This window comes from Ursus maritimus, unplaced genomic scaffold (assembly GCF_017311325.1).
Source record: "Ursus maritimus isolate PB19 unplaced genomic scaffold, ASM1731132v1 scaffold_3, whole genome shotgun sequence".
NCBI lineage: Eukaryota > Metazoa > Chordata > Mammalia > Carnivora > Ursidae > Ursus > Ursus maritimus.
This window is the reverse complement of record NW_024425563.1, coordinates 47,201,729-47,217,771: the sequence shown is the minus strand read 5'-3', so window position 1 is coordinate 47,217,771 and position 16,043 is coordinate 47,201,729. Positions and strand designations below refer to the sequence as shown.

Here is a 16,043-nt window from a genome sequence, read left to right as displayed (position 1 = left end):
GAACTAGCACACAAGCATGGGGAGCAGCAGGTAGAGATAGAGAAGGAGAAGCAGGTTGTGGGGCTCGATCTCAGGACTCAGAGACCAGGGTGGGAGCGGAAGGCAGGCGCCCAACCAACTGAGCCACCCACGTGCCCCTTTTGAATAGTATTGTTCAGTGTGTTTCGGAAGGGGGAAGAGTAGCATGTTCCTCCTCCTGTGCTGGTGTTTTTTCATGATTAGATTGAGCTTATATATTTTTAGGACGAATGTCATACAAGTGCTGTCATACCCTTTATGGTGCACTGTATCAGGGAGTACTTGATGTTCATATCTCATTGCTGGTGATCTCAATGTTGGTCATTAGGTGTCTGCTGGGTTTCTCTACTGTAAAGTTAGTATTTTTCCTTGGTAGTTAATGAATCTTATAGGGGGTTAGAGAGTGAGGAAATACCTTGTTTTTCCTCCAACTTTCACCCGTTAAATTTTAGTATCTGTCGGTAGATCTTGCTTACAATTTTTATTGTGTTTGTCTAATGATGCTTTTCTATTTTCATTGCTTGCACATTTATTAGTTGGAATTACTATGTTAAGAGGAGTCGTCTCCTTCCCCATGGGCTCATGGATATTTATTTTCTACTATGGAATAAAGTCTAATACTATCTTTTTGTTGTTGCTCAAATTATTCCAGCTTTCTTTGGCCATTGGGAACTCCCATCAGGTGGGCTCCTGTATTTTTTGACATTCCCTCCACCCCCTGCCACTTCTAATTCTTTTTTTGAGGACTTCTTTCTTTCAAGCACCACAAGACGTTCCAGACATCTTGTATTTTCTCCTCTCTCCTGTTTCTGAGGAAGAAGTTTAGCTATTTTTTAACGAATGAAATCAAGTGAAGTAGGTATCATAATACTGAAAATTTCAAGTTATGAAAGAAAAACAGGCATATTGAATAGAGATTTTTTGGATAGATAGGAATATTCAAGGTAAGGTGAATGTATTGATCTTTATTTTTATTTTTAAAAGATTTTGAGAGAATGAGAGTGAGAGAGGGAGGGGCAGAGGGAGAAGCAGCCTCCCTGCTGAGCAGGGAGCCCAATTTGGGGTTCTATCCCAGGACTCCAGGATCATGACCTGAGCTGAAGGCAGACGCTTAACCCACAGAGCCACCCAGGCACCCCTGTATTGATCATTATATATTCATTTCACTGCCACTGGATGCTTCCTTTTTACAAGTCATTATGGGGGATGCTAGGGTTTTTAGACATACTATTTATCTGCCCTCAGTATTTGAGTTCTTGATAGAACATATAAAGCATGTATATTACCAAGGGTAATTGATAGTATACTGTGGGGTTTATTTTTAAGGTAAAAAATAGTATACTGTAGGGGCGCCTGGGTGGCTCAGTCGTTAAGTGTCTGCCTTCTACTCAGGTCATGATACCAGTGTCCTGGGATCGAGCCCTGCATTGGGCTCAGCGGGGAGCCTGCTTCTCCCTCTCCAACTTCCCCCCCCTCCACTTGTGTTCCCTCTCTCACTGTCTCTCGCTGTCAAATAAATAAAATCTTAAAAAAAAAAATTATATACTGTGGAGTTTTTTTTTTTTATGTAAAAAATACTGTGGGAGCTTTGGAAGAAAAGGTAAAGTTTTAATTTTGAAGAAGGATAATTAGCAAAATTTAAGAGTGGGTAAGAGATGAACAAAGGAACAGATATCAGACACATTCATCAGGTAGTGGGCTAAATGGTATAAATACATTATAGATAATTTGGAGCTGTGAGATAGATGTCTTCATAGCTCTTTTATGGATAAGAAACTGGGGCTCAGGGGGATGAGTTACTAATGGCTCGTAGTAGAGCTGGAATTCCAGAATAAAGCCGTGTGGTTCCAAAGCTTATTTTTATTCTGCCTCACCAGTGGACTCCATCGTCCTTTCTTTTACACAGTTCACATACAGCATATTCCTTTTGTTAATATTTTTCTTTCGTGTAATGAATGTCGAATTTGAGCGAAGATTTCTTTAAATGACATTTTCCTACCTGCAATGCTCCTAGATTTTTGTGCTGGGTCTTCCCTTGCTCCTCCTCCAGTCTTTTTCTCATTGAAAAGCATATACGTTGGGGCACCTAGGTGGTGCAGTCTGTTGGGTGTCCAACTTTTGGTTTTGGCTTGGGTTGATCTCAGGGTTGTAGGATTGAGCCTTGTGTTGTGTTCCGTGCTCAACATGGAGTCTGCTTGAGATTCTCTCTCCCTCTCCCCCTCTCGCTCATGGGCTGGCTTTCTCTCTCTCTTTCAAATCTTTAAAAAAAAAAAAAAAAGGAAAAGAAAAACATACATGTGACTCTCCTAGATAAGTTGGTCTTGTCCTAGTGAAGATAAAGGGAAAGGATATTTAGGGAGGATAAATTTAGACCTAAGAGAAATTATGGCATGTTTACAGAAGCAGGGAAAGTCTAGTTTTGATAATTTGTGAAAGAAAGGAGGAAAGACTCTGTGTGTCTAGAACAGGTCAGGAATGGTGGTGATGGCAAGAAATGTTAAATTGGGGGAAAAACCCCATTACTTTCATAAGGAAGTTCAATAATTTTTTTTGTTAACTTCTTTCTAGGCTACTACCTTCCAAATGATGATGGAGAATTTTATCAGTTCTGTTATGTTACCCATAAGGGTGAAATTCGTGGAGCAAGTACACCTTTCCAGTTTCGAGCTTCTTCTCCAGTTGAAGAGTTACTTACTATGGAAGATGAAGGAAATTCTGACATGTTGGTGGTGACCACAAAAGCTGGCCTTCTTGAGGTCGGTAGCAACAGTGAGCTAATGATTTATAATTTAAGAGTAGAGCTCATGTTGGCATTTAAAAAATTCAGAAGAATAACCTGAAAATCAAAGGGTTTTTAACTAAAATGGTAGAGTGTTGTTTTTGAAATACTTTAAATTTCTTCCTGTCACAGGTTATTGATTGCACTGTTTGGGGACTGTCCGTAGGGCCTGTCCGTATTTTGTGCGTAATAGATATGCAGTAAATAACTATTGAGTTAGATTTAAAGTTTTCCTAATGTTGCCTTACACTAACTTTTCTTCTTTAGTGGTTGCCTAATCCATTGATTATAGAATAGTACAAATTTGGGCTGTGAAGGTGGTGTAAAGTAATGAATCTAACTGTAACTGGATGTAACTTCATTTCACTGTGCCACACGCGTGCTCTATTCCAAGTGTGGCAGTGAATCAGGGAAGATTCCAGTCTCAGTTTAGGCTGAGCATTTAGAATGATTTCCTTGTTCACTTTATCAAGTGAGTATTGTGGGTTAATCATAATTTAAAGAGAAAAGGTGAAAATCTTCTTATATTTCTTTAATTGACTATTTGGGAGGCATTGCATTGGCTCCAGTAGAAATTTACTGTGTAAATAGTCTAATAATGCCTTATGTCTTAAATTTTAGTAATTATTGAAGGAAAACATAGAACATTTTTATTTCAAGATTTCAGTATCTTTAAACCTAAAAAACCAGAATGTGACATTTGAATTTCTGTGAAAAACAGCTTATGTAATTGGTTCATTATATATTTTTGGTTAATTTACATTCCTATTTAATCTGGTGGGTCATTGCTTTTTACAGTCAGATGGATGTTTTTTATACATAAATATGCCTTTGATTTTATTTTATTTATCTTCACAAACTGAGACTAGAGAAAAAAGATAAGGTCATAGATGTAATACTTTTATTAGATAGTTAAACTAAGAAGGTTAGAAGGAACCAATCATTTTTTATTGTGAATTCTTCCATCTCTTCCCCTTCCAGAAATTCCTTTCTTATCTTAAATAAAGAAATGTAACTTTTATAGGGTGACTAAAATGGTTTGTGGTGACAACTGCTTGATGATCAAGGTTTTTAGCCTGGTGTTTGAATGCTAGTCAACGATGGTGAAACAAGCCCAGCTCTTAAAAAGAATGCAGTTAGCATTTATATTGCAGCTTTTTGAATACTTGTTAGACCACCCTGATTTCAGGGCCTCCACCAAAAAAAAAAACAGGTATTTAGGCATGTATATCTTATGTTCCTTTTCTGAGTTAATTGGGACATATATGATTTATTTCACTTCTTCCTATTCATAAGAGGTAAAGTTTGTAAAGAAAATTCAAGTTGCGGTCTCTTAGGTGCTGAGATAATTGCTTAGATAAAATATTTTTATTCTGACCAATTTTTTGACAAGTCTTTTCAGTTTCCACATTCATCAAAATCTTTAATGATTTCATCTAAAACTGCACAAAATTACAAATATGAGACATTTGTGGCACTGTTGACATTGAAGGGTTGTGTCTTTTTTCACTTAATGTGTGAACCTTAATTGGATCTTAGAATTTAAAAAATTGATATTTTGGGGGGATAGCGGGGGATATATAACTGAACTATCCATTGGATGTTATAAAATTATTGTTAATTTTTTTATTTATGATAGTGGTAGTGGTTGAAAGGAGACTCTCCTTTTTAGGAGATGCTTGCTCTTAGTACTTAGGGGTGAAGTATGTCTGCAATTTCAGATGGCTTAGCAAAAAACAAAACAAAAAGCATAAATAAGTATAAAGGGATATGAAGTAAACATGGTGAAATATTAATAATCGGTGAATTTAGGTGATGAGCGTTGATTTAAAATTTTAACTTTTGCATGCTTGAAAGATTTCTGATAACAAATTAGAGGCAGGAATTAAACCTATACATTTTTATCTAATTTGAATTCCTTTTTAAAATTTCTACTTAAGATTCAGTAAACTCTTCAGAAGGTATGTGCCAGTTAAATGAATCACAAGGAAAAATTGGTTCTTTCGTAATGTTTCTATTGCGCTATGTCAGGATATATTTTCACTTTTTTTTTTTTTTTAAGATTTTATTTATTTATTTGACAGAGAGACAGCCAGCAAGAGAGGGAACACAGCAGGGGGAGTGGGAGAGGAAGAAGCAGGCTCCCAGTGGAGCAGGGAGCCCGATGCGGGGCTCGATCCCAGCACTCTGGGATCATTCCCTGAGCCGAAGGCAGACGCTTAAGGCTGAGCTGCCCAGGCACCCCTGTATTTTCACTTTTAAGCTGCCAGAAAGTTAAGAGCCAAAAGGTGTTTTTTTTTTAAAATAAGGTATAAAAGAAGTTTAATGAATAAACTTTTCTTTTTTGAGGGCATTTTACTCCTAATGTTTTCATTTGGTCTGATGGAAGAGATAGAAGAGTCATGCTAAAAATTTGCGGCTCTTCAGCTTTCATAAGACCCATCTCAGAGTTTAATCAGTTTGATTCCATGACCCTGGAGACCCAACTTAGTGTACCAGGAAGACATTTTATTTTAGCTAAGTGTTTGATGCCTTGTGAAATTTTCCCTCTGAGTCTTCATTATTCCCCTGTTAGAATCAAAGACTTTTTGTTCTAAGAGAAATATTAACCATTTTATTTACTACTATTTTAGATCATTTAATGAGTAATTTTTAGAATCATGGAGTATAGGTTTTCCTGAATTGAGTTACTATTAGTGTTCCCATAAGAATCAATTACATTGTTAATTTATTGTTACAGTCTGCATTTTTGTCCTAAAACTTGCAGTTACTTTAAGTTTAATTTAGCCAAATAGAGACCATTATAAATATAGCAACTGTTATTAATACCAAAACTTCTAAGAGTAATGCCATAGATGAAGGCCTATGTAACATGTAAGGAAGTTCTTAATAGAGTCAAAGATACCTCATAGCTTTGCATTTAAGAAGAGGTACACATTTTATCTTATTATTTAAGAAAAACCCAGAATTAAGTTAGTTATGAAACAGTATGCCTTATTTTTGCTAGTAATTTGAAAATTGATTAGCAGGCAACTTCATAGGAAAATTTACTGATTTTATACCTTTTATTTTTAAAGATTTTATTTGAGAGAGAGAGCACAAGCGAGTGCACAGGCACACAAGTCGGGGGGGGGGTGGGCAGACGGAGAGGGGAAAGCAGACTCTCCACTGAGTAGGGAGCCTGATGCCAGCCTCCATCCCAGGTGGGATCATGACCTGAGTCAAAGGCAGACGTTTAACTGACTGAGCCACCCAGGTGCCCCTGATTTTATACCTTCTTTTAATATTCTTTTTTGCCCAACCAAAAGAGGGTTTAAATTTATGATTCATGAATTTTTATTTACATGTATGATTCACGAAGTAAACTGTATGTAAGAGTTCTTTTTATTAATTTCTTCACTATTTTTTTTTTGAAATGGAAAACAATAACATTTTAGGATTACAGAAAAATCAATTTGAGTTTTTTGTTTTACAGTTGAAAATTGAGAAAACCATGAAAGAAAAAGAAGAACTGTTAAAGTTAATTGCTGTTCTAGAGAAAGAAACAACACAACTTCGAGAACAAGTTGGAAGATTGGAAAGAGAACTTAACCATGAGAAAGAAAGATGTGACCAACTGCAGGCAGAGCAAAAGGTTAGTTGTGTTTTATGTAACTGATTGGAATTGATAGTATATTGTCTGAAACCCACCTTTTCAAGAACTGAACCAGTTAAAGCAAGTAAAAACTGTTCTTAAAAAATGGCATTTAGATACATACTTACAGAGGAATAGGTTAGTTCTTATCAGTTTTCTGCTGTAGCTGCTTTTATGTTGTAAATGTGGTTAAAATACTTTTAGGTTGTTTGGTACCAGGCTTGATGAGGTAGTTCCTGACAACTGTTTCTGGTGCTTTCCATCTAATTATAGAATAATTGATTGATTTTGGGAGAGGGTTTGGAAATATAATTTGGAGTGATAAATACCGAATAAGGGGAAGATAGAACAAAGTAGTTAAAATTACCTTTAAAAAAATCAGAATTCAATGAAATAAGATGTAGTATTAGACAAAATTTTGAAAACCGTGATGTGAGAAATGCTATAAATTATCCTAAACACATAAAGGATACGTATAAAACAGTGTAGTTTTATTAGAGATACAAATGGATTTAACTTAGTAGATGAAAACAATTAAAAAAAAAGCAATCACCTAGTCATTGACTTTATTTTCCTCTAACAAAAGTAATTTGTTAGTTTTGACACAGATTCATAATCTCGCTTATAACTAGTTGGATATTCTTAGGTCTTTTTTTACACGATTAACCTATTGTTTTCTAAGGGTGGGGTGTGTTCCATTATTCTTTGTCCAACAAGGTCTAGAGCAATTACTTGTTAGTTCAACCAGTAGTGCAGTGATTTTCACTAATTTTTATACTCCAGCGGAGTGGTTGTAAATTGCACACCTGACCTGAGATGATACATAAATAGGGCTTAAATTCTGAAAAGATTTTTCTCTTGACTTGTCAGTTTGAGGAGTACTCAAATAATATATGTCATAATATATATTATGATAAAATAAGCAATGTGCACAATTGTAAATCTCCTTATAAATGTCTGTAACATCTGTTTTTATTACCATTAGCCTTTTTAGTTTAAAAGATGCAGTTACTTCCTCATTTTCCTCTTGGGGGGAACACTTAGAATCCTGCAGTAGGAATATCGTGCAGTAAAAGCAAGTATACCAAATATTAAAATACATGTGCCTACCTTGATTCGTTAGGACATTCACATAAACAATATTCAGTTGTCGAAACTCTTTGGCTGTTTTGTATAGTTATTACACTGTTCTCTCTATTCTTTACACTTTTATCTCATTTGTCCCTGGATTTGGCAGTTTCCAGAGTGGAATGCTAGTCTTTTTTCTTTCACTCTATTACAAGTTGGAGGGGTGGAGGTGAGATAGAAGACAGTACTCATGAAAATGGCCCCATTACAGAATGTACTTAGTTAGCCTGGTGGCCTTTGAGGTTTCACCTCTGATCACCTTGAAATCCAAGAGAAGAATGGATGACCGTGAGAATAGGAATGGCGGAGTTGGTAGGTCTTCAGTTGCGTGAAATTACTCATGTACATGAGGCCATGCTTCTGGTCCAGTTGGGGATTAGCTGAGATTTAAAGTCTCAGGTACTTTCTGCTGTCTGGGTGACAAGGGTTAAGCACTGCGGGTAAGACCTTTCTAAAGAGAGCTAATTCTGACATACTGAGGTTGAGAAAGTGGTAGATTGAGGGCAAAGGATTTGTGAAGCACAATTTGTAGGAGATTGTGGCTGTTGCACCCTGAAGAGGTCTACAGCAGAAGTTTTTATGGCAACTCCTAGATCTTGATGACAGACACTAATCTTAGAGGGGACTTCTTCCCTGCTGCTATTTTTGTGTTGGGTTTATACTCTGGGGAGGTGAAGTACGTGGAAGGGGCTTTTAAAATACTATTCTATGCTATGAAAATTGTGATGTAAAAACCTGGGGTGCCTGGTGGCTCAGTCGGTTGAGCGTCAGACTCTTGATTTCAGCTCAGGTCATGATCTCTGGATCGAGCCCCGTGTTGGGCTCTGCACTCAGCATGGAGTCTGCTTGTCCTTCTCTCTTTGCTCTTCCCCCCAGCACATGCGTGTTCTCTCTCAGGTAAATAAATAAAATCTTTAAAAAAAACCAAATGAAACAAAAGACCTAGATTGGTGTTTGTTATGTAGTAGATTCTCACTAAATGTAAGTAAATATTTTACTAGTTTTCATAATGAACTAGAGAATCAAAGAACTAACATAATGAAATTCATACCATTTTTCTTAGATCCTGAAAGTGATACTTACATATGTTAAAAAAAAAAAATCCTAGTTTTATGTTGGCAGTTTCCTGCTTATTTCTGGGGATAAAACGACGTGCTTGCTAGGAGAAATAGTTCTTTTCATTACTAGTCATGAGGCGCGCTTTTTTTTTTTTTTTAATTTTCTTGTTTTCACCTCCCAAATCAGTTTGTCTTAGTTGGGTGGCTTATAAAATCCATGACATTTCTTGGCACTTGTTTTAAATCTCTTCCATAGTGTGAATTCTTAAAAAACAGTCTTGATATAGTAATTCTATCTTTGAGGTACTGGGTATATATACTTCTGAATATCTGAAGAACCATTATGATGTATCATCTATAATTTCACTTAAAATTTTAGAATGGACAGTTTACTAGGAATGTTCTGTGGCAACCTTCAGTTTCTTCATGAGAGAAGAAACTGTGTTTTCATTGTTTTATAAAATAAGATTAGCTTGTTACCTACTCAGTACTAATACAAAATTAAATGTTATAATAATTAAATGTGTATAAATATTTCATCTTTTATAAATACTTTTTATTGTAAAATGCCAACAGAGAGAACATTCCTATTTTGAAAATTAAAAGAATTGGATGTGTTAAGGTTCTCAAAACCAGATTGATTTAAGTGTTATGCTTAAGTATATTCTAGGTTATGTTGTGTAATTGGCTGCTTGAAGAAATAAAGTAGGATTACAAAGTAGATTAAAACTGAAACCAGATAACATCTATAAATTGAGAACTATAAATGACATATTTTTTACTGATTTTAATGTGATGTGTATGTTCCGTTATTCATGTATACCCTAGGTTAAAAAAGTAACTGTGTTACTAAGGATAATTTTTACATTCATTTCTAGTTGAGCTTTAAGTGTGTTTTTTCTCTACTATGAAAGGCTGATTAATAAAAATAGCCATATAATACTTAATGCAAGCCAGGTGCTCTTCTGAGTGTTAACATATGTTAACTCATTTAATTCTCTAAAGTAGGCATTGTTACTTACACATTTTACAAAGGTAGGGCAGAGAGGCTACTTCCCCTGCCTATGGTGGAACAGTCTGTAAAGTGGTAGGAGGTAGGCACTCGCTCCTTCAGGGCTCTTAGGGACACTCCGTACTTCTGCCTGCAGGGTCTGAAGATGTGAACTAACCTAACTGATCTCTCTTAAAAACAGCTTTATCGATATCTAATTTATAATTTACATATCATAACATCCAACACTTTACAGTATACAATTTAGTGGTTCTTATTAATATTTATAGAGTTGCGCATCTGTTACCATAACCTAATCTAGAGGTTAGAACGTAGTCCTCACCCCAGAAGAAACCTGTACCTGTTGGTGGTCATTCTCCATTTCCTTCCCCCTCAGCCCCAGGCAACCCCTAAGCTAAATTTCCATCTCTGTGGATTTGTATATTTTGGGCATTGCCTACAAATGGAATCATGTGTGGCCTTTATGACTGGCTTCTTTCACTTAGCATGTTTCCAGGGCTCATCCATGGTCCAATATGCCTCAGTACTTTTTTTTTTTTTTTTTTTAAGATTTTATTTATTTGACAGAAAGCACAGGCAGGGGGAGCAGTAGAGGGAGAAGCAGGCTCCCCGCTGACAGGGAGCCTGATGCGGGTCTTGATCCCAGGACCCTGAGGTCATGCCCTGAGCCGAAGGCAGACCATTGACTGAGCCACCCAGGCGCCCCAATCATCAGTACTTTATTCATTTTATTGTCAAATGATATTTCAGTGTATTGGTTAGTCTTTTTTTTTTTAACCCCAGACATAAGATTAGCAGTTTGTAGGTATATTCATTGTGTTCTTGTTTCTAATTTGGAGTGCTAGGTATGTATTTGAAAATAAGACGATTAAAAACTGAGGCTCAGGGAACCAATGATATTGAGTCTTGTTTTTCAAATAGGGCTAAAATGGACTGTCACCTCGTTATGTTTTATAGTTGAGTGTATAATTTTTCGGAGCCTAAACTATGAATTGAGTTTTTTCCATAAAATAAATTGTATTCTTGGTAGTCTTGGGCGCCTGAGTGGCTCAGTTGGTTAAGTGTCTGCCTTCGGCTCAGGTCATGATCCCAGGATCCTGGGATAGAGCCTGCCTCATGTTGTCGGGGCTGTCTGCTCAGCAAGGAGCCTGCTTCTCCTCCTCCCTCTCCCTGCTTTTGGGAACCTGTGTGTGCTTCCCTCCTCCCCCTGCCGTGGTTAAATAAATAAAATCTTAAAAAAAAAATGTATTCTTAACTTGAATGTTAATATGTACTTCAGGTTTTGTTTTTTTTTTAAGATTATTTATTTGAAAGTGAGTGAGAGAACATGAGCCGGGGGGAGGGGCAGAGGGAGAGGGAGAAGCAGAGTCCCTGTGAGCAGGAAACAGGACATAGGGCTCTCCATCCCAGGACCCTGGGGTCATGACCAGAGCTGCAGGCAGATGCTTAACTGAGTGAGCCACCCAGGTGCCCCTCAAGGTATTTTTAAACTAAATTATTTCTGAGAATACTAAAACAGTATTGCTTAAACAATATTTGGAGCATGTTATAAACTGTTGTATTTATTCATATTGTTTTCATTCTCAAGTTTCGTAAACGAGGTAGAGTGCCTTGAGAGACTACCAGGCATTTGGGAGTTACAGGTATAGGGGAGAAGAACATGACAGATCTGTCATTACAGTGCCTCTGGCTAGTGCACATCTCTTCTGCTGTCTTTATATTTTTGGCTTTCTCTTCTGTAAAGCTGTATTTATCACTGTATTGAATATCCAGTTTTGGACAGAGGTAGTTTAAGACACTTGAACTGCTTAATATACGGAATTACCTCAGGTGCTTACACATGTGTGTGTATGTATGTGTTTATATCTCCTAATATGTGGAGTTGCCAAAAACCAATTTTGAAGCTATGATATCACTGAATTTCTGATTTTTTCTTACTGATTATCACTGAGGAAAAAAGACACAAAGGCCTAATTTTTTTTTTTAAATATTTTATTTTTTAGAGTGGGAAGGGAGGCGGAGAGGGAGAGAGAATCTTAAGCAGGCTCTCCACGCCCAGCATGGAGCCCAGTGAAGGGCTTAATCTCAACAACCCTGAGATCATGACCTGAGCTGAAATCAAGAGTCGGATGCTTAAGTGACTGAGCCACCCAGGCGCCCCGTAGAGAGTTAATTTTAATATTGGAGTGATTGTTATAACTTAGGTGTGCATATCAATAATTTTTTTAAGGCCAATTTTCATTTTACACCTGATTTGCTAAGTAATAGTTTCAGGAAATTCATATACTTTGTCTTTGAAATATATTTATTTAGCTTAGCTCATAATCTTTGTATGGAACAGAATAAAGAAACCAGAAATAAACCCATGCATACATGGTCAACTAATTCATGACTAAAGAGCCAAGAACATACAATGGGGAAAACCGATCTCTTCAAGAAATGGTGTTAGGAAAACTGGACAACCACATGCAAAAGAATGAAACTGACCCACAACCTTACACGATACACAAAAATCAACCCAAAATGAATTAAAGACTCAACACTTGAAACCGTGAAACTCCTAGGGGATAAGCTCCTTGACATTGGTCTTAACCATTTCTTGGATTTAACACCAAGAGCAAAAGATAAGCAAGTAGACTCCATCAAACTAAAAAGCTTCTGCACAACAAAGGAAACCATCAACAAAATGGAGCGAATTCCAGAATGGGAGAAAATATTTGTGAATCAAATATGTGATAAGAGGTTACCATCCACAGTTACTTAGAAAAATCACAGAACTAGGTGTCTGACTGGCTCAGGCAGTAGAGCATGCAGCTCTTGATCTCAGGGTCGTGAGTTTGAGCCCCATGTTGGGGGTAGAGATAACTTAAAATTCTTTAATTTTTTTTTTTTTTTTTTTTAGTTTGTATTTATTTGAGAGAGTGAGCATGAGGGGGGTGGAGAGAGAGGGAGAACAGGCTCCCTGCTCAGTCGCTTAAGCGTCTGACTCTTGATTTTGGCTCAGGTCATGACCTCAGGGTCATGAGAGAGAGCTCTGAGTTTAGTGTGGAGTCCTCTTGAGATTCTCTCTTCCTCGGCCCCTCTCTCCTCACTTGTGTTCTCTCTCCCTCTCTCTCTCAAATAAAATCTTTAAAATCTCACAATTTCCATAAATGATGTAATTCTTTTGCCAGTAATTTGCTGTTTGAGTTTTCAGGTACTAATTTACTAAATTTTACCACTGTAGACATTCGAATCCAGTTGTCCATAATAATATATATATATTTCAAATGTATTCATTTGTAAACAAAATTTTGTCTTTTTAAACATGAGAATAAGTGTGTTCTATTACTGTAGATATTTTTAGTGCATGTTTAGCCACACAGGTAAGTGGCTTATATTTTTCTCTGGTTGTTCATATTTGAGAGTTATGACTTAACGGAATTGCTAATGTTGACTAATGGTAGAGAAGGGGAAGAAGTTCATTGTGTGAATTTGAAATGCCCAGATCTCTTAATCTCCTTTTGCTTCCATTTTTGTAATTGCTTTTATCTTGATGCACAGTGTAGCAGACTTAATCTATACAAGTTTTAGTTTAATATTAGAATTACAATGTTTTTGGGCATGATGTGCAAATATTGACCAAATGAATATCTCAAAGTTCAGGTGTTTTTCAAAGATTGTGTTCTAAATTTTATTCTTTTTAAAAAGTTAGTTTTTTAAAGAAAACAGGATTTTTAGTTGTTTGTGTGTACACTGCATACTTTAAAGTCATTTTCATCCTAAAAACGACTTAGCCAAATTGAGATGCTATGCTTCACTCAGACATGAGAACTAGAGACCTGAAGAACAATCTTTAGCATTTTCGTGCCATTAGAAAATAGATGTGGATGCTCAGAAGCTATTAGGTGCTTTTATGGGTACCAGGAAAAGATTCTAAGACAGTCAAGTTATATTACAGTTACTGACTCACTGTAGAGTTAACTGGCTCATAGATAAAGCAGTAAGTTCATGTTTCGCGTTTAGTTGCTTGTGAATCTTCTCGAGTTCTTGCCCCATACATTTTTTAGGATGCTGTTTACCCATTGTAGAACTTCATTGATTACAGATTCAGAAACTAGTTTTTACCTGTAGGCAGTCTAGTCTTTGTTGTAGGAAGAAATGCACGGATTAAATCTGTAGCCTGTTTGCGGGGTCCAGCAGAGCATATGGTAAAACTAACAATACAAAATTAAAAAGAAACTATTAGAAACCTCTCTGGCTATCTTTATAAATCAGCAAGACAAATGACTTAAAAATGTGTCAGATTTGCAAGTCATTGGTATTGACAGCAGTTTATAGCAGGGGCAATATATTTCTGCCTGTGGTGGTGTCCTTGGAGTCAGAAAAGCATTTAGTTTTGTGTAACAGTCTTTAATGTTGCAAATTTAGTAAGGAAACATTTGCTTTGAACAAAAATAAAACCAGGAGAGTGTATCTGATCATTATTGTGATGGGCTTTTTAACGAAGTGTAGATGCAACATACCAATTTTCATATTCTAGCAATATATTTAAAGTGATAGTTCACCTCTAATTGAAAAATTTGGCTGAGTTTATGAAAGTCAAAGTGGCCTATAAATACTGTATAACCTTTATTACATTTAACTTGTAAGAAAGATGATTTCCTTTAGCTTTTGTTGTTGCCTAGGTAGGTGGTACATTCATAGTGGGAAGTTTTAAAATCATTTTTTTTATACAACAGTTTGTCTTAGTTTATCAGTTCTTTTGATGTATAGTTTTCCACAACAGAGCATCTCCATATGCACTGTTACATTTGATTCTCATGATTTTATAAACTAGGGAAAAAGCTTTATCATCTTCATTTTACAGATCATAAAATGGGTTTAGAAAGGAGCTTGAGCAAGTTCTTGTAAGTTACTTGTCTTGATGTGTTAATATTTTTAAAACTTTTAAATTGTTTAGAATATTCTATTTTAAATAGAAATACTTTTATTGCATTTACTACTTTTATATTCATTTCAGTTTCTTCGAATATTTGTTCAGGCCTCTGAGTCACAGTGACGGGGTCATTACGAACGCTGCTTCAGGCACATATCGTAGTGCTTTGGTATTGTTGTTGGTGACACTTAACGATCTGTGCTAGAAGAAGAAGGACTTTTTTGGTTTTTTTTGAGAAGGTGTTAACTGTGGTAGTATCATATGAAGCCTGACTTGTCACTGGAGTAGTGTTGAAAAGCAAGATGGCAAAAATGAAAGTGACTAATTTAAAAATGTTTTCTCTCATTTTTGTTGCCTGCCCTCTGGTGGAGAAGTTTGTGAAATCAACAAACCGGGTATATGAGAAGTCTGGAAAAGAAATTCATAATTGTTTAATTTGGTATATGAGAAACTGTATGTTTCAGTTTCAGGTTTAGTTTTTAATCTTAGCTTATAAACTTTAGAGGGGACAAAGGTGGGATTAACAATTTAAGAATACTTAGATTTCTTAAAGATATGCAAATCTATTTCAGAAATTATTCCTCCAAAATTGTTGTTGTTTCTAAGGGTCTTGTTGAAGTATCAGAAAGTTTGAAAACGGAAAACGAAGAGTTTAAGAAGAGATACAATGATGCCACATCGAAAGCTCTCCAGCTTGAGGAAGATATTGTGTCAGTGACACATAAAGCAATCGAGAAAGAAACTGAATTAGACAGGTATTTCTGACGTTTTAAAAAAATACCTCTATGTTTCAAAAATGTTTTAATGAGATTTTTCTGTCTATATTAATGTTACTTTAACTCAGTTTAAAGGATAAACTCAGGAAGGCACAATATGAAAGAGAACAACTGGAGTGTCAGTTGAAGACAGAAAAGGATGAGAAGGAACTTTATAAGGTACTTTATTCTTTTCCTTTCTCTTTGTTATCTATTGCTGTGTAACAGATAACCCTGAAATTTAGTGGTCAGGAATTTGGGAGCAGCTTAGCTGCATGGTTCTGGCTCAGGGTGTCTTGGTCAGTGGCATTCAGGACAAGTGCGACCGTAAGCTACAGGCTTGATTGGAACTGGCGGATCTGTTGTCAGGGTGGCTCACACAAATGACTTGTTGCAGGAAGCCCTTCAGTGTCTTGCTATGTGGGCCATGTGGCCTCTTCGGTGGCTGCTTGAATGTTTTCACAACATGGCAGCCAGTTTCCCTTGGAGTGAGCTATCCAAGAGAGAGCAAGGAGGAAGTCCTAGTGTACTTTATGACCTAATCACTCAAGTTGGACACTGGTACTTCTACTTTATCTTATTCATTAGAAGCTAGTCACTTGGGTCCAGCCAGTACTTAGGGGAGTACTTAGTACTTCACTTCATACGGAGAGGAAGTATCAAAGGATTTGGGGACCTATTTTAAAACTACCCCATTGTGTATAGTTCCTAAGAGTTTTCAGAGAATTTGCTGGTATTGTA

The 16,043-nt window shown here is 36.4% G+C and overlaps 1 protein-coding gene across 2 annotated transcripts in view; it reads left to right on the top strand.

Annotated features, from left to right (window-relative positions):
- Window positions 1–16,043, top strand: part of TAX1BP1 (Tax1 binding protein 1) — a 78,799-nt gene that overhangs the window by 18,698 nt on the left and 44,058 nt on the right. For both annotated transcript variants that reach the window (XM_008686440.2, XM_008686439.2), the window contains exons 4-7: window positions 2,587–2,774; window positions 6,273–6,431; window positions 15,154–15,302; window positions 15,392–15,482. In XM_008686440.2, coding sequence (XP_008684662.1) covers window positions 2,587–2,774; window positions 6,273–6,431; window positions 15,154–15,302; window positions 15,392–15,482 — 587 coding nt within the window. The remainder of the gene's footprint in view (window positions 1–2,586; window positions 2,775–6,272; window positions 6,432–15,153; window positions 15,303–15,391; window positions 15,483–16,043) is intronic.